Source organism: Panthera uncia, chromosome B4 (genome assembly GCF_023721935.1).
Source record: "Panthera uncia isolate 11264 chromosome B4, Puncia_PCG_1.0, whole genome shotgun sequence".
In the NCBI taxonomy this organism is placed as follows: Eukaryota; Metazoa; Chordata; class Mammalia; order Carnivora; family Felidae; genus Panthera; species Panthera uncia.
In genome coordinates this window covers 66,089,628-66,111,998 of record NC_064809.1, presented here as the reverse complement: position 1 = coordinate 66,111,998, position 22,371 = coordinate 66,089,628, and the positions used below count along the sequence as shown (strand labels likewise).

At 37.1% G+C, this 22,371-nt stretch overlaps 1 protein-coding gene across 2 annotated transcripts in view; it reads right to left on the bottom strand.

Annotated features, from left to right (window-relative positions):
* The window catches only part of LRRK2 (leucine rich repeat kinase 2), a 136,234-nt gene that overhangs the window by 17,541 nt on the left and 96,322 nt on the right, over positions 1-22,371 (bottom strand). For both annotated transcript variants that reach the window (XM_049625291.1, XM_049625292.1), the window contains 5 exons: positions 21,552-21,652; positions 18,584-18,774; positions 12,954-13,114; positions 2,423-2,593; positions 1,091-1,191 (listed from right to left, as the gene is read on the bottom strand). In XM_049625291.1, coding sequence (XP_049481248.1) covers positions 1,091-1,191; positions 2,423-2,593; positions 12,954-13,114; positions 18,584-18,774; positions 21,552-21,652 — 725 coding nt within the window. The remainder of the gene's footprint in view (positions 1-1,090; positions 1,192-2,422; positions 2,594-12,953; positions 13,115-18,583; positions 18,775-21,551; positions 21,653-22,371) is intronic.

Sequence of the window (22,371 nt, the reverse complement as noted above, 5' to 3'; positions counted from 1 at the left end):
CATTAAAAGGGTTGTTAAATTTATCTGTATTAAAATTAAGAAATTCTATTCATCAAGAGGCACCCTACAGGAAATAAAAAGACAAACTACAAATTCAGAAAAGAAATTTGCAGTATATATAACCAACGAGGGATTAGTATTTCTTTTTTTTTTTTTCTTTTACTCATTTTATTTCTATGCAAATAATCCCACAGAAAAATCGGCAAAATAATGAACAGGTATTTCCCATAAGGGTAAATACATATATAACCAATGAACATATAAAGACATGGTCATCCTTAGTAGTATTTAGGAAAATGTAAATCAATACATAAGACAGTATATTTGAAAAAATTAAGAACCCAGATAGCACTAAAATTTAGGGAGAATATATAGAGAAATGGCCACACTCACATCCAGGTAATAGAAGTGTTAAGCTGGTACGGCTTCTTCAGAAAATAATACGGATATTCATATATTCTATGATTCTGCAATTCAACTCAGGTATATACCACAAAGCAACTCTCATACATTCTGCACTAGAAAAGTACAACCATAGTCATAGCAGTACTGTTCATAATAACAAAAAACTGGAAACAATACCAATACCCATAGATATGACCATGGGTACATATACTGTTGATCATTCAAACAGTGCAATGGAACAGCACTGTAAATAATCAATGGCTATGTTTAACAACCTCCATAAAGCTTACAAAATAAGGTTAGAAGAGCAACTGAAAATATCTTCCTACATGACATGATTACAATTCCATTTTAACTAGAAGATGAATGCAGGAAACTAAACTGGATAGCAAACATAAGGAAAAGAAAAGCAGGAATTATCTCCAAAGTTAGAAAGTGACTACATCTCTAGGGAAAGGAGAGTGATACACTCAGGAAGAAGCATATGGGGGCTTCCAGGGTGTTAGCAATGCTCTTTATTTTGTGCCATGGGTGGTGGGGAATATAGGAGTTTTGCATTATGACTGTTTTAAACTGTATGTGTATGTTTACTTATATATCTGAATATATATGTGAAGGTTATATATGTGTATACATATATTGATGTTCTGTATAAAATATTGATATATTTTGACTATAATCATACCTGGGCAGAAGTAGGCCTTTCTTGAGGATTTTCTTTCAAACACTTTTTAATTAACTTCTCCACCATAGGCCATGGGGCACAACCATATTCTTTAACTGGATCTAAAACATTCAAAACCATATCATGCTAGAACATTAAACAAATCAGAACAACAATTTCATTTCCTTTCATTGTGTATGAGAGGCCCAGACCATGCAAAGAAATACTCTGATCTCCATAATTCTATATGTATTATGGATCTATTTATATCACAAACTTAAAGATAATTTTTCTAGCCTAATCTCTACTAGAGACATCAAAAAAGACTTCCTGGTTTTTTATTATATAAAAAAAGACACAAATACCAATTGAATAACAGATTTTCATTCCACACCTGCATTTCACAAATACTGTGAAAAAAATTTTGTGCATATAATAATTAGACTTCTGTGGAATTACTTTTAATTTTAATACTTAAATTTGGCAAGCATTTAATCCTCATATACCTACAGTCAGTTTGTGCACATTTCTTTTTTATAAGAGGTATGCCGTTCTTCTGGTTGGTATAAACCACAGACCTGGGAATTGTCACTGGAAAGATAACTGGTAAAATAAGGGTGATGATCTAGATTGTGTTGAAAGTTTATCCGAATAATAATAAATTTTCTTTTAGTGGGCATCTTTAAAGGTCCCCCAAAAGAAGGTAGTTAAAGCTATATTCTCTGTACCTGGAACATAGCATACACTCAAAAATATTCCTTAAGTGAAAGAAAAAGCGGAAAATATGAAAAACAGCTACATACATTTAAAAGAGTATTTTGTAAGGGGAACTGAAGTAATAGTTAAGGAATGAATGACAACATCCTAGAATTTCTTAAAAACATGAGACAACCATTCAAAATGAGATCTGATCTCACTAAACATTTACTAATTCTTATTAATATTTACTACTAAAAATTATTATTATAAATAATTCAACCTTCCATTGCTGCATATAAATTATCTCCCTCCAAGAACATGAAAACACTCCAGGCTAATGAGCACATAGTAACTCTTTATAAGAACAGAAATCACTAAGCATGGAGCTCCAACAGCAATTTCCTTTTCTGAATATTCTTCTAAATTTAATACCAAATACATTAATATGAATTTGGGATATTTTTAAAAAGCTTGAAACTGCTATCTTTCTCATGTGATTTTTATTGTGTCACAGGAATTAAGAATATTCATGCGCTAAACAAAAAATCATCAGTTGTGAAATGAATTAAGTCTACAACCACAATTAAATAACTTGGAAAGAAAGCTGCTGATATTAAAAATAATAATCTTTATTGCACATAAAATAACACTTACCAGGTAATTTCCCTTGTATTGCCAGTTCATCAAACTCATTTGGAAACTTCAAACCCTCTGCTATTCTACCTCCAGTTGTCAAGATGTCATAGAGTAGTAAGCCAAATGAATAAACATCAGCCTGCTGGTTATAAATAACATTTCCTCTTGCAACTTCAGGTGCACGAAACCCTGAAAGGAAGCAGATATATTAATAAATATGCCCATCCTGTTGGGATGAGCACTGGGTGTTGTATGGAAACCAATCTGACAATAAACTTCATATGAAAAATATATATATATGCCCAACACTAGAGCCCATACACCCAACAAGGAATATTCTTAGGCATATATGCTGATGAAGAGTCAAGGAGATGAGCTGTATACCAGGCTATGTCCTCTTATAAGGAGACATGTAGCCAGTTAACAGCCATGTGCTACATTTCACCTCAAGATTGATCTTGAAAAATAATAAGGATAAACATCCAATAATGATTATTAAATCATGCTTCATAATTAAAGTAAGTCTAATAAGGGGGAAAAAAACCTATATCATTTTTCTCATTCCTAAAAATAACTATTCCCAGGAAAGTGTTGCAAACAAAGGAGGGGTCAGGAGGGACAAAGGAGGGGTCAGGAGGGACAAGATTTCTAGACTTCACTCCAAGTCACTTTAACCTGACTAAAGTCCAATGCCCTCATTATTTCCAGGGCTTGTGATTCAGCTCTTCCTACCCAATGGAAAAATAAAAATTAAACCATGACTAAAAAACAAATAAAAGCCCTCTCTCTCAGGTGCTGGTTCATTACTGAAACTCTTTTAGAGGTAAATAAAACCTCTCATTTCACAATAGAAATAAATTGCTTTTAAATTCTTCAAAAAAAAAAAAAGAGTAATTTTAACATGATTCATAATAGTAAAAATATCAACAATTAATGAAATCCAACTATTTAAGGAAATTGGTTAAATGTGCACTATGCATTAACTTAAAAATCATTTTTAAGATGACACGTAGGACATAAATCCTAGAGGACAGAAATTTATCAAATATGTGAAAAAAAAAAACAGCTGAGTTCATTTTCTTAGATATGATAATGGTATTGTGATTACGGAAACAAACATCCTTATTCTAAGGAAATACATGTCAGTATTTTTAGGCATGGCAGCATGATGTCTGCAATTTAATTTCGTGTCTCAAATTCATATACAAATAAAGTGAGAGAAAGAACAGTGTGGCATACAGTTAATAATCCATGTCAAGGGCATATAGGTGTATATGGTACTATACTTTCAGCTTTTCTGTAGACTTAAACATTTTCAAAATAAACAGTTTGCCAATATATCTGAATGTAATAATGATTATTATCCATGTGCTAAAATTATGGGTAGCTTTTATTTACCCTTTTTTAATTTTTTATACTTCTAAATTTTCTATAATGAACATACAGGATTGTTACTGTAGTTTAAATATGTAGCCAGGGAAATAATGAATTCACAGCCTTCAAGAACGAAATTACTGAATTTGGAAAGAGTTCTGTTGGACAGAGAGTTCACCATCAAAAGATGAGAGGCCCAGCAGTCCTTCACCAGGCAGGAAGGACATAAAGAATCAGAAAGATGGGATGTCATCTTTGAGTTTGATAATCCCTATTGCACTAATCATTAACATTCTCCAGGTAACATGTTGCCACGCTTGTTCATGCTCTCTCTTTCTACACACATACACTCACCATTTTTCCATATATATAATATATATATCAATCAATCTGTCAATCGACCAATTGATAGATATAATATGTATTTTCTTAGAATAAGGACATTTTCCTACATAGCCATAATTTCATACTCATACCCTAAACTCAAGAATTGTGTAAGTAATTAAGACAGTTCTTAAAAAGATCCCTAATAAACTATACCTGTGACATCATGTATGCATAATGTAAAATATGAATACCCAATTCATATTCCTATAGCACCTTACAGATAATTTCCTAAGTATTTCATTAGCTATGCAGAAAAATCACCTGTGGTGGGCAGATGAGGACTTTCCATTTTACAAATAACATAAAAATGTTATGCGTTTTCCTAAGGCCACAAAGATAATGAATGGTAAATTCAAGAGTACTTAAATGAGCTGCTCACACATTAGCTAGTTCATTAAGAATATTTATGCTTACCTTTCTAGAATGTGAAAGGGATTTTAGAGGTTAAAATAAATCTCATCCAATTATTTATTATTCATTCAACACATTTTTGGGGTATCTATTATAGCAAGGTACCATTCAAAGACTATTAAAACATTCACTATATTTTGTCTCTTGGTAAATTTGCTGTTAGAAGCATTAGGATTTGGAATCATGGGACCTTAGAGCAGAAAAACTCAAGGGTCACTTAATCTAAATTCTCATCCAAGGCACATCCTGTTGCAACAGTTTTTAGCCCTCTAGGCATCAATCCACAGATGTTAGAGCTGCACAGAGGGTTAGAATTTTTTTTCTTAGTGAGTCAGGGGATGCTAAGAAAGATAATTGCGAGGATATGGAAAGAAATATTGACTTCAACACGGAAATGATTTTAACCTTCTTATCTTCTTCCTTTCAAAATAAATATCTTCATTGACACAATTCCCACTGGGAGAACATAATCCTTATTTATATATTCAGGAGATACCTCAATTACAATATAAGGCACTTCTAAATGCTGCTTGAAATTCACCTGATGAATTCACAGTATCTTTAGAGAATTTAAAAGTAATAAACAACTTCCTACAGTGGGACAGACCACCCCCATCATCCCTGTTCTTGGTGTAGCACCGATGAAACATATCAGGAAAATCAGAATCCAAAAGGTAAAAGAAACAAAAGTTCTGTACCTCAAAGATTCAAACCCTACATTGGCATATGCCATAAACAAGGTTGAAGGAAAAACCCTACACTTGAAAATACCTGCAATATAAGAGAGGCAAAGAGTACACATGACTAAAAGCAGATTGATGAATGGTAAGGACAATCGACGAATGAATAAAGACACAAAATCATACAGAACGTGAAAGGAAAAATAGGTCCTATATAATAAAGATTGATTAGCCTCAAATGAAAAATAAGCAAATAAATACTTTAAAAATAAAAACATTAAACATAACAAAAACATAAAACATTTTCATTTTTGATTATGAATTTTATGAAGATTAAAAGGAGTAACAAACCCCGAATGGGAAATGAGAGCTCTAATTTGAGTATGAAGGGAATTTTAATTACTAACTTTTCTAGGAGGCAATTAATGTTTCAAAATTCAAAATATGCACACCAGCAATACCATGTCTAGGAATTTAATTTTAAAAAATTAGTTTCATAAATGGACAGGGGCACCTGGGTGGCTCAGTTGGTTAAACGGCCGACGCTTGATTTTGGCTCAGGTCATGATCTCTCAGTTTGTGGGATAGAGCCCCATGTTGGGCTCCATGCTGATGGTACAGAGCCTGCTTGGGATTCTCTCTTCCTCTCTCTCTCTCTGACCCTCCCCAGCTTGCATGTAATCTCTCTCTCTCTCAAAATAAATAAACTTTAAAAAATTATTTCTCATAAATGGACAATTTAAATTTACAATTATGCCAATTAAAGCACTGTCAATATATCAAAAAGTCAGAAAAAAATTTAAATATACATCAAGATGTGGTTAAGTAAGTAAATACTGTGCATACTAGCAATGAAATGCGACGTGACTGCTAAAACTGATGTTTGACACAGAAAGATGTCCATGAAATATTAATTAGAAAAAGAAAACTAAAGCAGAATTTACAATAGAGCTATTAAAAAGCACAATCGAATCTAGATACAGATATATCTCTATCTTATGAGAGTGGTAAGAATTATGTCTGCTAATTTATTAGAAACACGTATTTTGACCTCCTTAATAGCATTTTCTGCTTTCATCTCGTGCCCTTATGTTTTGTAAATCAAATATTACTTTAAAGTGACTTGGCCTGGGGCGCCTAGATGTCTCAGTCAGTTAAGTGTCAGACTCTTGGTTTCTGCTCAGGTGGTGATCTTGTGGTTTGTGAGTTTGAGCCCCGCAAAGGGCTCTAGACTGACAATGTGGAGCCTGTTTAGGATTTTCTCTCTCTCTCTCCCTCTCTCCCTCTGCCCCTCCCATACTCTCTGTCAGAATAAATAAATAAAGTTTAAAAAAAAATAAAATGACTTGGCCTGAGATGCCTCATCATAGAGTCCTTCACCTCAAAACCAAAATGACTGGGAGGAGGGCGACTGAGAGCGTTAGGACCTAAGCTGTCAACATGATGTTTGATTATCAGTCTAAGCCATGTATTTTACATGTACCTTATCACCAAGGCATCCCCTGGAACAGCAGCTGCAAGTACTTCCAAAGTTTTCACTTTACATTTAACTATGCTTGTCACCATAGTAGTAACAGGAAGAATGAACTTTCAAGCTATGCAATTTATTCACCACTGAATTTAATTTGGGAAGAAAATGAACACTTCTACTATCACCTGCCATTGAGAAAGGTTAGAAATAGGAACATCTCCTGCATCTTCACAAAGGGACCATACTGCCACATGATCTATGGTCTAATATTATGAATGACCTCTGATGCTCATGGACCATATCACCACACTGAAGGAATACCCTGTTTAGCATCAATGGCCCTCAAAGACTAGAAATGTCAAGTACTAACTGACATCCTAAATGTGCATTTGTTAAGTCAGGCTGTCCAAATAAGTCTTTTATTTAAGCATGTGTCACTTTTACCTCTAGCTAAGATGGAACAAGAGGGGCTAGATTTACCATTGTGCATAAAACAATGAAATAACCAGACAAAATATATGAAACACTGGACACTAGGAGCACAGGAGAGTGATCCCTGAGAGACAGCGAACAAACAAGATGAGTCCTCTGATGGCCCTGCAGAGAGTTTCCAGCCCACAGCACAGGGAAGGGAAACAAAATCAGAGCCTGGTGCCCTCTAAGTTGAGAAGAAAGAGCAGAAAGTCGGGGAAAGCAAAGGCAGGTAGAATGTGCCAGGCATTGTACCAAACACTTTTTATGAATTTCTTTATATGAATTTAATTTCCACAGCAATCCCCTAAAATAGATATTGTTATTAGCTACTATTGTTTAACCAAGGAAAAAAGGTAATTTCTCTGGTCTCAGCTAGTAAGGGGTAGAGCAAGAATTCCAACTCAGTCTGACTTCACAGCCAGTGTTTAACAGATTCCAGACAGCCAAATAGTTCACAAAGTCCTATCTATCTGTGCATCTCCAGAATCCACTATGGTGCCTAGAATGTGCACCATAGAGAAAGATTAATTGAAGGTGGCTGACATTACTTTTTAAAAATTCGGATATAAGTCCAAACTCCATTCATATTTATTTACTCTTAAATTTTTGTTTCTATCATAGGTGCATACTTTCAAAATCTAGAGCGAATACTTATCATCTTGTTAAAAGTTTTTCTATAAATAACATTTCCCCCCACTGTGAGACAGTACCAAAATTTCAGTTGCCCATTTTATCATCGATTCATGCTGGCATGATGCCGAGATGCAATCCTTTCGCTAACAAATAAGAATATTTTTCAATGACTTCCCCAAACTGAAAGATGCTATTATTTGGCATGATTTAAAAGGCCCTTCATGAGCTAGAAAAGTGTCATCATGGGCTGTGTATCAGAAATATCTGTGTGCTAGAAACACTGAAGATGTTCTTGACCCTCATTCTAGACCAGTGGCTCTTGAATTTGAATGCACATTGGAATTATCTAGAGATATTTAATAATATCAATATCTGGGCTCCATCCCAGACTTCACAGAACTTAAATCAGAATCCCTGGCAATGAGGTCCTGAGATCCATATATTTGAAAATTCTCTAGGAGCTTCTAGGCTGTGGCCAGATTCAGAGTTCCACTCCATGCTTACTAAAATAGAATTGTAAATGATACAACCCCAGGAGATACATTCTTTAAGCTCTACATGTCATCAGTACACAGCCACAATTGAAAAACACTTAACTAAATAACCCCCCATACTCCATCTATTACTTAGACCATAAGAATTTCTTGTGCAGTTATCTGAATAAAACAAGTCATATTATACCTTAGTACCTTTTGCCTGGAATGCCTACTCCTGCTTTTTTATTATTTTTTTGTTTTATTTTCTCAAACTTCCCGCTTATCCTTTAAGATATAATTCCAGAATCCCTCCTCTATGAAGGAAGTCCTGACAACTTACAGCTCAGTTAATTTTTTGTTCCTTTGTGCTCTTATCACTATACATTGATTGCCTACTGAAACTGACAAAATATGATTACTGGTTGGTGTAATCCTATTTGTCATGGCAAAATGTGTGCCTCCTGGAGGGTAAAATTCACATTTATTCACGCACATTCCCCCAAATTCACTACTAGAGCAATTGCTGACATAGAGCAACTACAATATGCCAAGCCCTGTTGTATGCTATTTGTGTGGATTATTTCATTTCACCCTTAATACAACCCTATAAGGTAGGCACTATTTTTTCTCATCACAATTTTCTTAAGTGAAAACTGAGCCCCCAAAAGTAAACCTTGATCAGCACCACACAGCTGTGAAGCAGTTGCACCAGTTTGGTATTTGGAAAATGTTCAATAAATTATTGCCAAATGCCTGAATAAATGAGTAAAGAATAAAGAAAATTTTCCCTGGGGAATTATCATAACAATTACAGTATCAAAATAATTGGGGAAAATGTAATTCATTGTCTAAACACCATTTTTAGACAATTTTTAAACATTTTTTCAGATAAGCCTGCATTTTAACAAATGCAATGAGGAAATAAGGTAAAGATTCATAGATCAAACATCTAAGAAATTTATAAGTTAGGTCTGACTATATATCACATCATGCAGAGAAACATGTTTTCTTTCCTTTTTTACTTTCAGAGAAATATGAGTAGAGCATGTTTCATAATCTCTCTCAGATAATAGTGTATAGCCAGAGAATAACATTGTTATTTGCCCAAAGACTACTGTATTTCCATGGATGCTGGCACAGTTGAAGACATCATTCAGCCATCCACCTCAGTCAACAATGCAACTGTCACAGGACCCAGAATTGACTGGCACTCAAGACAGGATATGATATAAATATATCTATTTAACTGAGTTAAAGTTGATGCTCTCCAAGTTATTTACAGTTGAAAGTATCCATCCCATATTTACCTTTCACAATGTAAACAGACACTGTGTCAGTCCTTGCCAATAACTGAATTGTTTTTAACTTGCATTCCAACTCTGGCACTACCTGGCATGGGCTGTGCGCCTGGGTGGCATGCATTTGCTTCTTGTATGACCCTGTAGACATTTCTAATGGTCCCTAGGCTTCAGTTTCCTTATCTGTAAACCAGGAATAGTAATAGGACCTATGTCAGACAGTCAAAAGGATTAAATGAGATAATCAACCCACACAAAAGTCTAAGCACAAGGCAGCACACTGTTCATACCACAATAGGTCTGCTCCCATTCCCATCTTCTCTGAAACAACAGTAATGAACCCACACTCACATGCGTACATCAGAGTGAATGCACCACTGTAAGGGTAGTATAAACACACACACACACACACACACACACACACACACACACACAAGTTTAACAAATACATGGTCTTTTGTTTCTCTAGAAGCTTCCAAGTTAAAAGTTACAACATTAAGAGGAAAAAACCATTAAAAAGAAAAGACAGGAGATCACTGAAATCATATGAAAGGGGATGATTTTCTGCTCAAACATAATTGCTTTGGGGAAGGAAAAGTCTGGTGATGGTGGTTAGCAGTGGTGACGGTTACTGTTATTTAAAATTTGAGGTCAAGTTTTGGGCTGAGACCATCGGAAGTTCTCTAACAATAATGAATTCAGTAATGATAAAGAGAAGGTCTGGGATATAGCAAGAAAAAAATGCTTACAACGTATTAAGCAGCCTAGGGGAAAAGAGGACAGAATAGAAGGGATCAGGCTTTAGGTTTTTCTGTCATGATCTTTCTCCATGTGTATGTTGTGACACATTGATATAGCAGATTAAAAGGATCAGTAACAAGTATCTGGCTTGTTGTGAAAAAGTAGTTGGATATTGAACTTTAGGCAAATTTTGACCAAAACCAGGAAGCCATGAGTCTGAACAGAGTTGAACTGAGCCCAGCCCACTGAGGGAGGTGGCAGGTTTGAGTTCCAGGTCATAGTCACCAGGGACCATATAGAACAACTGTCCAAGAAGGTGAACAAGGTTTCAACAATAGGATTTCTACTCCATGAACACCATTACCGGATTAGGAGTTGGAGGGGGAACAAACTGCAGGCCCCAGGTGAATGGCTTGGCCCACTTTCATGTCACACAAGAGTAATGAACAGATCTCCTAAGAGAAGACCCCTCATCCTGTGCCCACATTTTCCAGGCGGGAATATGTAAGGCCTATGGAATTCCATCCCCCACGATTCTTCTTCCAAAACTATACTTGACAATGTCTGCTGTTCCTGATGGCTCCATCATTTTGCTTTATTTTGATTTTTTAGTAACTAAGATGAAGTATTTAAGCCTCTTTAAGTACGTGTTAGAGTTGCATGTAATCAAGGAGACAGATTTAGCATTTAAAGCCAAATAGCTCTGGATTCATTTCTCACTTAGATTGAGTTCTTATCTTGACCACTTACTGCGTGACTTCCTACAAGTACAGAATCTTGCTCTGAGCCTCAGCTTCCTCATTTTACAGATGAGAAGATAAAAGCTAACTTTCAGCCTTGGCATGAGGCTAAGATATCATGTGTCTAACGTACTTGGCACTGAGCCTGGTACACGGCAGGTGCTCAAGAGATAATATTATTTTATTATTATTAAACCCAGTGACACATGCAGCCATATGTACTTTGAAAGGTTTATAGGAGGGCACACTCTACTTTCAATACATAGGTATGAAAAACAAAAGGGAGGATAGATATTTGAAGCAAAAATAAAACCAGGCATCGGAAGCTGGGGCCATCTGCTCATCTAAGTACGTAAGTGGGGGGGTAGGAGGGAAGGGGGATGGTTAAAGAACAAACTAGTATTTTTGCCTACTTTCAGACATCCCCTATTATCTTCCATTTTAGGCATCTGTTTTAACTGAGCTACAATCATCAAGATGATGTAAAGTCACCTGTAACTTTATTTACAAATAATAAACAATACAAAATTCTCTGAAAATGGAGCTGATCCCCCAAACATAAGTCAACCCCTCAATCTTCTATTCCCACTCAAACTAAAAGCCAAAACACAAGATATCTGTACAGAGCACCTGTCCTATGACTATTTCTTACTAAACAGAACCTGAGACTTTGATGAATCCGAGACTAGAAGAAAGAGAATGGGAGTTGAGAAAGGAACAGGATTCCACAGAGTAGAAAGTAATGTGAAAGAACACGTCTAAACATTAAGCCCATGCAAACACAAGAACACAGAAAGTGGATTTTCACTGGTAGAAAGTCAGGTAACAGAAGAAGTAAGAGGATTATTAGAACAGGCATGAAAAATAGGGGCTGTGGATGATCCTAAAAAGCAACATTCAAATCTAAGGCAAGAAAATGATGCCTTTGATTTCTGGAGATAATAGATATAATGGCATCCAGAATAGGTACATTTCACTTTACATAGTAACCATGACTCATCTTGCTATAGAGGGCCAAAGACAGAAGCTGTTTTTAGGTATTGAAGTATCAACAACTAACAAATTTTGAAGAAAGAAAACTGAAGTGCAGGATTTAAAGGTTTAAACTCCTGTACCAATCTACCAATAAAGAAAGAAAGAAAGAAGAAGAAAGTATGCCTGTATCAAAAACAGTACAACTGAAAACTCTAGGCCCTAAGTCCCTATCTGAAACTCTTAGAGCCAAAAGTATTCAGAAAGTCATACTTTTTCATATTTAAGAAAGTTAATAATAATGCATATAATTCCATAAACTCATTAAGATTGGGGCCAGCACCCTGTACTCAAATGTGCTCTTTTCTGCCATGAAACATACGCATATTCACACTGAGAATATGTGTGAGAAATAAAGACTGTATTAAGCATCAAAGTAGTTGGGGTCAGATTTTGCCACTAAATCAGTTATAAAAAAATTCTTTGGGTTTTCCAAGTTCTTTGGATTTCAGAGTTACAAGAAATGGTTTGGGAATCTGAATTGAGTTTGTCTCCTAAAGGTAAATGTGAACAGTACCTAGATTGAAATTTTGCTGTTCCTTTTCACCACCTCTGGAGTATCAAAATGTTTTAAAAATCCCACTTTTAAAAATATAATTTGACATCAAACATTATCTACTTTCCCCCATGGCAAATTATATCAGTAGATCATTTCTCCCCTACAGAATACAATGATTAAAATCACTATGTACTGGCCACAGTTATTCACACAAGAAATATCTGTTCACCACGTGATAAGACCTGGCATTGTCTTGATTCTCCTGAACTTATAACTGAAGTCCCTGGTTATCCATCCTGAGGAAGGAATTACCAAGCAAACCTTGTCACGTACCTGGTGTGCCCTCTGATGTCTTTATCCCCATTCTACAGCAGTACTGAGCAATCCCATAGTCAGCAATCTTTGCGATGATGGCAGCATTGGGGTACAGGGTAAAGAGCAGCACATTGTGGGGCTTCAAGTCACGGTATATGATCATGGCTGAGTGGAGGTATCTGCCAGAAAACACACAGGCAGAGTCATTAAAATGTGATTATATTATTACAATTTTTGCCATGATTTCATTAAATATGTACGTACCTCTATTATCCAAAGCATCAAAAATTCTGTGCTAAGTTTGACCCCTCAAAGCGAAGAGATATCATAGAAGGGAATGAAAACATGCAAGCCAAATATTACAAAATGAGCTTGTGCTTTTAAAACCAAACAGCAAACCAACAAAAACACAGGTCAATCCTGATATGTGAGTGATTTAAACTTTAAGGCACAACCAGTTCAAGCAAAGTACCAGTTTTTGGTGAGTTTTCTTTCACACGCTTAATTATTACTGAAAAGGAATTCTGAATTCTCTCAAAGGTCATATGACTATTTTAATTAGTTTAAAATGTAAATATGTGAAATATGAGTTGATAGTATTTTGCTGTAACTCCCATTTACTTACTAGTTCTGATTTTGTTAAAACCATATAGAAGTTTATCTTAGCTTCTAAAATTCTCTCTATTCCATTTCTCTTTCGATATTTATTTTTCTCTGACTAAAATGTTTCCTAATTTGGGGGAAAATATTTTCACCTTTTTCAATAATAACAAATCAACATAAGAAACTTTTCTAGCTATCCATATCATATTCTGTTCAAAGATGTAATTTACTTTAAACCCAATTCTATTATGAATTAAGTCTAACAAAGAACATTTTGGACCCAGAGTTGGAACGAGTAAAACAATGTCTTGGTGATATCGGATGATGTTAAAGTCATCTCCTTCAGAGACTGATCCAATCAAATATAAGTGCTAGAGTTGGACACTGCAGGTAAAGGTTAAAAAACACAATGAAGTTTTAATCTGAACCAGGTCATGTCTATTCTGGCAACACAGCAAGAGAGCTACTCCTCTGCTCCAACAAGTAAAGTAATTCCATCACCACCTTTCCTTACATATTCACAAAATTCAGATTCCCCTGCACCACCAGCTCAGTCTTCCCTGATCCATGATGTCAAATTTGCTATAGCTCTCCGCGTGATCTCCCAGGCAAATTATGACCTACCTTGAAAGGACAAGTTTTTACAGAACTTAACAGAGGTAAATTTAAATCCTTTCTTTGTTGGTGGCTTTTGGTTTGGGTTCACACTGTATCAATAAATATTTACTCCATTACCTAATATGAATCACTGCTAGAGGGATTATGAGCAGAGTGGCAGCGATACTCTAAACTTTCCATTGCATGATGGCCTGAAGTGTATGTATCATTTAATTGCATCAGCTACTGTGCAAGTTTCTTTCTCTTCCAGGATGTAGTCAGGACATTTGACGTTAGGCCTACTCATTTCGCTCTACCTATTTTTGGCTGAAAAATAAGATAAACGTACTAATGAAGTTGACCTTAACGATAAGTAATGGACTCGAGAGAAAATTTACTAAGGGCTTACTGAAAGGCCATTAGCTACCCTTGCCCTGTTGAAGAGAAAAGCTGGGAGATTAAGAAGAAAAAAGTTAAAGCCAAGTCATGCATAATTGAATAGCATCCAAATCCTTCCTAATGCATGCCTCTTTCAGAATATTTATAGAACATACACTCTCTCAGAATACTTCTCAAAGGTTAAAAAAATACTTAAACTTAATTTGAAATAATGTCTGTGGGAGGGAAAGATTAACTGGGTTAGTTAAAATGTTCAATTATAGAATTTAATCTTAAAAAGTACAGTTTTAATAGCTTCTAATACACTAGCAAAATAGCTTTTGATATATTAACAAGTGCAGATCTTGCCTTACTGAAAATAATTCAGCTGTAATTTATGCATTATGTGACAATGAACATTGTCAAATATTTTATTAAAATAAACTGGTCCAAACTCAGTTAGTCATTCTTTAATTGTGATTATCATCCAGGGTTGCTAAGAAACTCCTTTCTTTATAATTGAAAGTAAACTTTATCTCATCCTAAATAGAATCAGTCTAAAAAATGAGATGCATTCATTCACATAACAAATCTGTATTGGGTGTCTATGAGGGCCAGTCACTAGGGGATATAATAATATCCTTATATCTTATATATCCCTTATATCCTTATATCTCCACTCCTGAGCAGTCACAATCTAGAAGGAGAGACAGGTTATCAAACAAGATTGCAGAACTGCAGTGGGTACCAAATGCTAGGAAAGCCAGAGTGAGAAAAAGAGAGCTAAAGCTAGCAAAGCAGACTCTCCCACTAAACTGCAAGTTTTCAACCTTGATAAGATAATACACATAAGGTCTGCCTTTTCCTCTCCAGCACCTAACACAAAGCCCTGCATACAGCCAACCCAAGAAACTTGTGCCAGAGAGACCATCTATTCAGAGCTTCATCGTGGAGACCGTATGTGAGCAAATTCTATAGGAAAACGAATTCTCTAGGCAGACAAGTGTGTGAAAAGAGGAATGACAAATGAAAGAAAGACATGGATGTCCAGGAAAAGTCAAGACCCTCAGAATGATCAGAATGTAGAGTGAGGGCAGTGGAAAGGCAAGAGGCATACACACAGAGTTCTGATGCTCTGCCAAGTAGTTTGCATGTATTTCACAAAGAACTTGGAACTCCCAGGGAATTTCAAGCATAATTAGATTTTTATTTTAGCATAAATATTCTGATAATTCCCTGGAGGTACTGGACCGAGGCAGCAGTAGTGGCATAAAGATAAATGAAATGATAATGTGAAATAAATGAAAAAGATAATATGAAATAGTCAAAGACCTGGTGGCCAAATGGATACTTACTTTTGGGACGAGAGGAGTAGCCTAGATGTGACTACAGGGATTGCCATCAGCAAGTGGAAGACACAAGGGAAAGAACAGATTCATGGCGGGAGGAAGTAGCAGAGAGAATAAACTCAATTTTGTAAATAATGAAACAAAGAAACTTATGGAAAATACAAGTGACCATATCTTCATAGGTAACTGAGAATTACAATAAATAGCTCTAGGGAGAAGACTGAATTAGGAATGAAAGCTAAGAGCGTAGGCAATACTGTAAGAGATAGAATATGTAATGTGAAAAAAAGTTTTGTATATCTTTCTAAACAGCTCCATCATTTAAGGGACTCCAGAGGAGTGTGACATTATTGTCTCTTTCTACCTCTGTATTTACAGTTCTATGCTGAAATCTGAGGAAACAAACATTAATGCTCAGTTTTTAAAAATATACTTAGTGCTGGTAGAAGACTAAAAGCTACCGAAATCTACTAGCTTCTTGTGGCACAAGATCCAGAAAGCTGTCTTGGCATTAGGCTGAGAAGAAATCAGGTGAATTAAAGCAAAATATGCTGAGATTTCATTTACTTCATCAGAAACTGCAGGAGTTGTTAAAGTAGGTCTCAGAGAACCAGAATAAGCTACCTTAGAGGTGAGGTCTTTCACATGGTGGTGAATGAAAGATAGAAATTCATCATTTTATAAATAAGCATTCTGGGAATTATGTGGAAGAATTAGGGGAAAACTAAGATCTGGACTTAGGAAAGTGACTGATCCCGCTCTGAAATACACCAGACGTTGTTGCCTGTTATCTGGATTAATTTAACACATGGTTCCCCCTGGTGTTCAAAAGCAGATATACCAACCCAAATCCAAACCTCCGCAATACTGTTTCATTAATAATCTGTATGATTTTCGGCAGTTTCCGGAGTCTTTCCAAAAGGAAAACCTATTTATTTTATGTGTCTTTCATAGTCTCTATACACTATTAAGTTGTATCTTCCTGGTTTGGTCTTATTTGTTTGTGAGCAGTGCTTCTTTGTGTTCCTTGCCATCTATTCCATTCACATTTCTGGACACTGCCTGAGAGGAATAGTCACTGTATTTCAGAAGGGAAGGAAGGGAAAGAAATTTGCATTCACTGTGTGGTTATATGTGCCAGGTACTGTATTCTTCCCTCTCTCCTATCTCCATCTCTCTCTACTGCCCACACATATTTACTGGGGGTTCACCATTCCAGGTGCCAGGGATACGAAGGTGAACAAGATGGCAAGTCCTATCACGGCCCTTAGATTTCCAGCAGCAGAGACAGATAATGAACAAACTCTTTAAATGAAAATATAAAGAACAGCAGGCAGTGATCAGTGCTACAGGTGCCAGAGAGACGTAAGGTGGACAGGGACATCCCCTCTGAGAGGAGACCTGAAAGAAATGAGAAGTGAGCCAAGAGGATATCTGGGGGGCGGGCTCTCCTGGTCCAGAGAAGAGCTGGCATAAAGCCCTGGGCACATCCGAGAAACTTCAGAGAAGCAAGTGGCTGAGCGCAGTGACTGAAGAGTGAGATAGGAGAGGGTTGATAACAGGACAAAGACTTGAGCCAACTTCCACATAGAAAAGCCCCCTGGCCACTGCCATGTGAAGAGGAATACGGGGCAAAGGTGAGAGCAAGTGGGCTGGTTAGACAAGGAGCCATGACAGCGGCTCAGACACTGCGGGTCAGCAGAGAGACTGTGAGGAGTAGTTTCATGAAGATAGGTTTTGATGGCACTGCTGAAAGTATTTGCTGAAGGATTAGGTGTGGGATGTGAGAGAGAGGAAAGAAGGAAGGACGACTCCAAGGTGAAATAAGTGTGTGACTGGAGATGGGGACAGTGGTGGAGAAGGAAATCCAGACTTTAATCTGGGATGTCTCCAATTATCACAAAGTCCTTGAGATGTCACGCACTGTATTAGTCACAGTTTACAGACTCTGACAGATGAGTTTCGGAGGTATAAAATCACAGGTATGCGTGTGGAGCCATGACTTCTCCTAGTCCCTCTGTCTCCCAAGACTGTGGCCCTTCTGCTCTTTGGTGCTGCCTCCCTGGCACTCTGTCGTGGTACCAGCTGGCTGCAGGATTGGGTATGCCTTGGACACAGAAAATCACTCCAGTCCCCTTCAGAAATATGGACCGATCTTTCCCTATTAGAATTGTCCATGATACCTGACACTTTCCTTGGCACTTTGAAATTTAACCTGTATTTTTATAGGGCAAGGAGGTCACTACAGTTTTAAGAATATGAGCTCTGGAACAGGTTTCCTGGGCCCGAATTCTTTTTTTTTTTTTAATTTAATTTTATTTATTTTGAGAGAAAAAGAAAGTGCAAGTGGAGGAGGGGCAGAGAAAGAATTCCAAGCAGGCTCTGCACTGTCAGCGTAGAGTCCGACGTGGGGCCCGAACCCACGAACCATGAGATATGACCTGAGCCAAAATCAAGAATTGGACGCTTCACCGACTGAGCCACCCAGGTGCCCCCCAAATTCTACTCAACTAACTATGACGTTCTGCATGGTCTTCCTACTCTTATTTTATGGAATTACAAAATCTGTTCAGGGAAATGGTAGTTTTTCCCTCAAGTTGTTTGTGAAATGTTACTGGGACATGATATTACTGGAAAGTGCTATTCTCCAAGCCCTGGGAGGAAGTTGAGGCTCACTCTTGTCACACGCAGAGTAGAAAACCACATGACCTAATTAATTACCTCAAGCCATCAGCCACATGGAGTGCAATCCTGTGCTGTAGGGTTCTGGTGAGACTGGCTTTGTCCTGCTGAAGCAAGCGGTCCAGTGAACCCTTGGAGGCTAACTCCATCACCAACATGCGAGGACGAATCCCAGCCGCCAGCAAAGATATTAAGCTGGGGTGGTGCAGGTGGCAAAGGACCACCAGCTCCTACAAAGGGAAAAAACCATTTAAGAGTACTATAGCCCCAGTACCTCCTTCCTTAAGTGTCTCAACACTTTGAGTGTGGTTTTCTCTGGGTAACTGGATTATAGCAAATGTTCCATTTCTTCTTTAATCTTTTTTGTATCTTCCACATATTCAGGAATAAACGACTGGTTTTAAAAACGTATTCTGAATGAAAATGTTAAGTTCTATCTTTCCTTATTGCTTTGCGTTTTTCAGAACATTTAATGCAGAGTCAGTACCCCTGCTGTGGTCACACGATCAGGTCACGTCAATCTTATCTAATGAATCCTAGTTAGCCACAGAATTCCTTCTCAGGCCAGGATTCTGAGCAGCTGCTACTAATCAACTGCAATTGGCATGTGAGGTACCACCTGCCTATCATTTCTGGTTTAATGACTAGAAAAGCTTAGGGTGTCTAAGCCCATGGGAATACATTGTATCACTCCTCTTGAAACTTCTCTAATAACTTTCAGTTACTTTTGAATTAAAACCCTGTGTACTCACACAGCCTCCATGGCCTGACCTGATCTGGTCCCGGCCCATCTCTCAAAACCCATCTCCTTCTGTGTCTTCTCCTCTTCATGCGGCACCCTTCTGCCACACTGGTGTTCATTCAATTCACCGCACATGCCCAGCTCCTTCATTCCAGCCACTGGGCCTTTGCCCCTGCTGGTCTCTATGCTCTGAAACCCCTTCACCCTTCTGAAGGCTTCTCATCATTCTGATCTTAGCTCAAATACTCTTACTTTCTCAGAGTAACCTGCCTTGAACCACCCTCGCTAAAGCAATCCCCAGCTGCAAGAATCTCTCTCCAAAAAGTCAAAGATACCATTTTAGCTTGAACAGAGAGGTCTCCATTCTGATGTAATCCTCTCCTTAGACCACATCCTGTGAGACTGTACAATCTCCTTTATATGTGGTTTGTGAATTCCATATATACTTTATTCTGCATATTTCACTTTACTCTGAAGCCCTAATTTAGTTGAAATTTATAGTTCATGTGATATTAAATTGATTCATGTTATAAACTGTGATTTCTGTCTGCAGAACCTCTGCTTCTTAAAAACCAGCTTCAAAGATGGGGAGTATCAGTGCCAACTGCATTTGTCAGGAAAGTGGAGTGTGGAGAATTCTGCAAGCTGAAGAAGAAAGGCTGAATACCCTGAGCAGGGATTTTCCAAGAACAAAAGCTTCAGACTGCAATCGTATTTCCTCAGTGGATAAAAACCTTTTTTTTTTTTTTTTTTTTTTTGCCTCTGTCTGATTATCCCAGTTGGTTAAAACTGATGAGAACCAGTCAAGTTAGGTCCGTTTTCTTTCATAGGCACAGACAGAAGCTGAATCCAAATTTTCTATCCTAGAAAAGCAGCTCACTGATTTCAAAGAGAAAGGAGCAGGAGACTGTAATAGATCAGCCCCAGTTCATGACCACTGGTAGAATGACCCTCAGAATGTGGCCCTGAACACTGCAGTGCTTTCCTTTTCTTTCTTTTTTTTTTTTTAAAGAAGCACATTATGTACGCTCTACTCTTTCTTCTAGCATTTCCTTGGTTCACCTAGCTGCCTACACACTACTCAGTCCTGTATACATTCTTAATGTTTTGATTTCCAACAGGGTTCCCTGAGCACACTGAATAAAATTTGGAACATACATTGAAGACTAATGACCAAGGCTGAAAAATCAATTTATACAACCAATTGCCTACAGATTGAAAGAGACTGTGCCCAGATTTGGTTCATAGACTTGCTTCTATATATAAAATGTTTATTAACTTATCTATAAAGCCACAGTGTAGCTTTTGGTATTACTAATAAAATTACTCCAGGATATTTTACACAGACATGGAATTATTTTCATAATCCATAATTAATGTATTGTAACTGGCTTTGTTTTGTTTTGTTTTGTTTTAGTTTGCACATGTCATTTAGTTTTAGATTTAGGCACAAATTATTTTCTTTAAGTAAGAATGAATAGATTCAAAAACATAGTTGAGTTCTGGCATAAGATTACAGAATTTGAATTGGATTTTACCACTCTTCTTACCCTCTCTCTCTCTCTCATTCCTACTGTCAGGAAAGACTCAGAAAACAGAGTAAATCCTCATTGGTACTCAAAACCAGACAGGGTACTGGAATGACCACTGTTTGCTTTGCATCCAATATCCACTCACTTTTCTTTCCTCCTAAGGGTACTTTGATTTTTGCTGAGGCACTCAATCCTCACCCCAGTAGCCCATGAACTTAGGAAGAACTGACTCTAACCCCAGCCTCGGGAAAAGGTAGGAATATTGTAAGTAATAGCATTCACGTTACCATAGAGACTGATTGAGTAACACAGGCCTAAGTCCATCGGTGCAAAGCACTATCCTGGACATAAGTGCTTATGGAGAAAAGAACATGTGATATAAGTGAAGCCAAGAGAGATTTTTAAATGCGTATCGGATTTGGTTCCTTTGAAACACAGGACCTCAAAAGAGGTACCTTCTTTTCTTCTGTACTTGGGGGAGGTAACTGTGAAGCCTGGGACAAAAATTCTCAGAATACTGTCTTTTCTTTGTTTTTCAACAGGAGAAACAAAACGATCTCTCTTTTTTTTTTTTTTACTCCATAAAGAGGGGACAAAAGTGGGATTTCATAACTAAACTCAGGTAGACTTTGGGGGGAAATGTGATCATTTTGCATTTTCATAAACACATGCAAAACCAGAGTTCCAGGAGGTTAACATGTCCGATTTAATGTAATAATATTGGATTTCTTACTTGTCTTAACAATCTAAGTGATGTATGTTTATTGAAAATCTTCACAGCCACTTCTTCTCCTTCATAGGCTGCTCGATAAACAGATCCAAAACTGCCATCACCTTTTGAAAAGAAAAGTACAAAGCACTTCTGTTAATCTGTCCAAGCAGAAAAGCTAGATAAATTATTTTGGTTGTGATTATATATGTTTGATACATGAAGAGAAATCTGACCCATGTGTTTCATTGAATCAAGTCTCCTTTGATGCTTCCTCCTCCTTCTGCTACTGTGTGAACTACAATGCACCTGAAGATTGTGTTTCAACCTTCTCGTCTTCCATCTACACACTCCCCACGCAATTATGTCACCGACTCCCTAACTCCATCAATTCCGATATGTTGAGTGCTTCCACATCTTAATTTACAGCCACAAGCCACTTCTGAGCTCTATCCTATATTTACAACTTTGCATTGGAGACCACTGGCATGCCCTTCCAAATCTCAACCATGCTCCATCACAAGCCACATTCATTACCTTGTCTCCAAACTAGTTTTTATTCCATTTCACATATCTTATTTAAAAAAAAAAAATTTTGTGGTCATTATGGACTCAAAACCGAAAAATCATCTTAGCTCTTTGCCCCATGCCTCCTTTCCATTTCCACTCCTTTGGTTCTTTCTGCCTAGACCATGGAGGCATCCTGAGTTCATTACCTCCAACTCAGTCTACCTCACCTGCAAAATCAATCTCCCTATAATTACACTTTGTGACACTTTTTTTGTTCAAAAACAAATTATTCTATGCTGTCTGCCTAATAACATACCAAATCAGGACATATCCA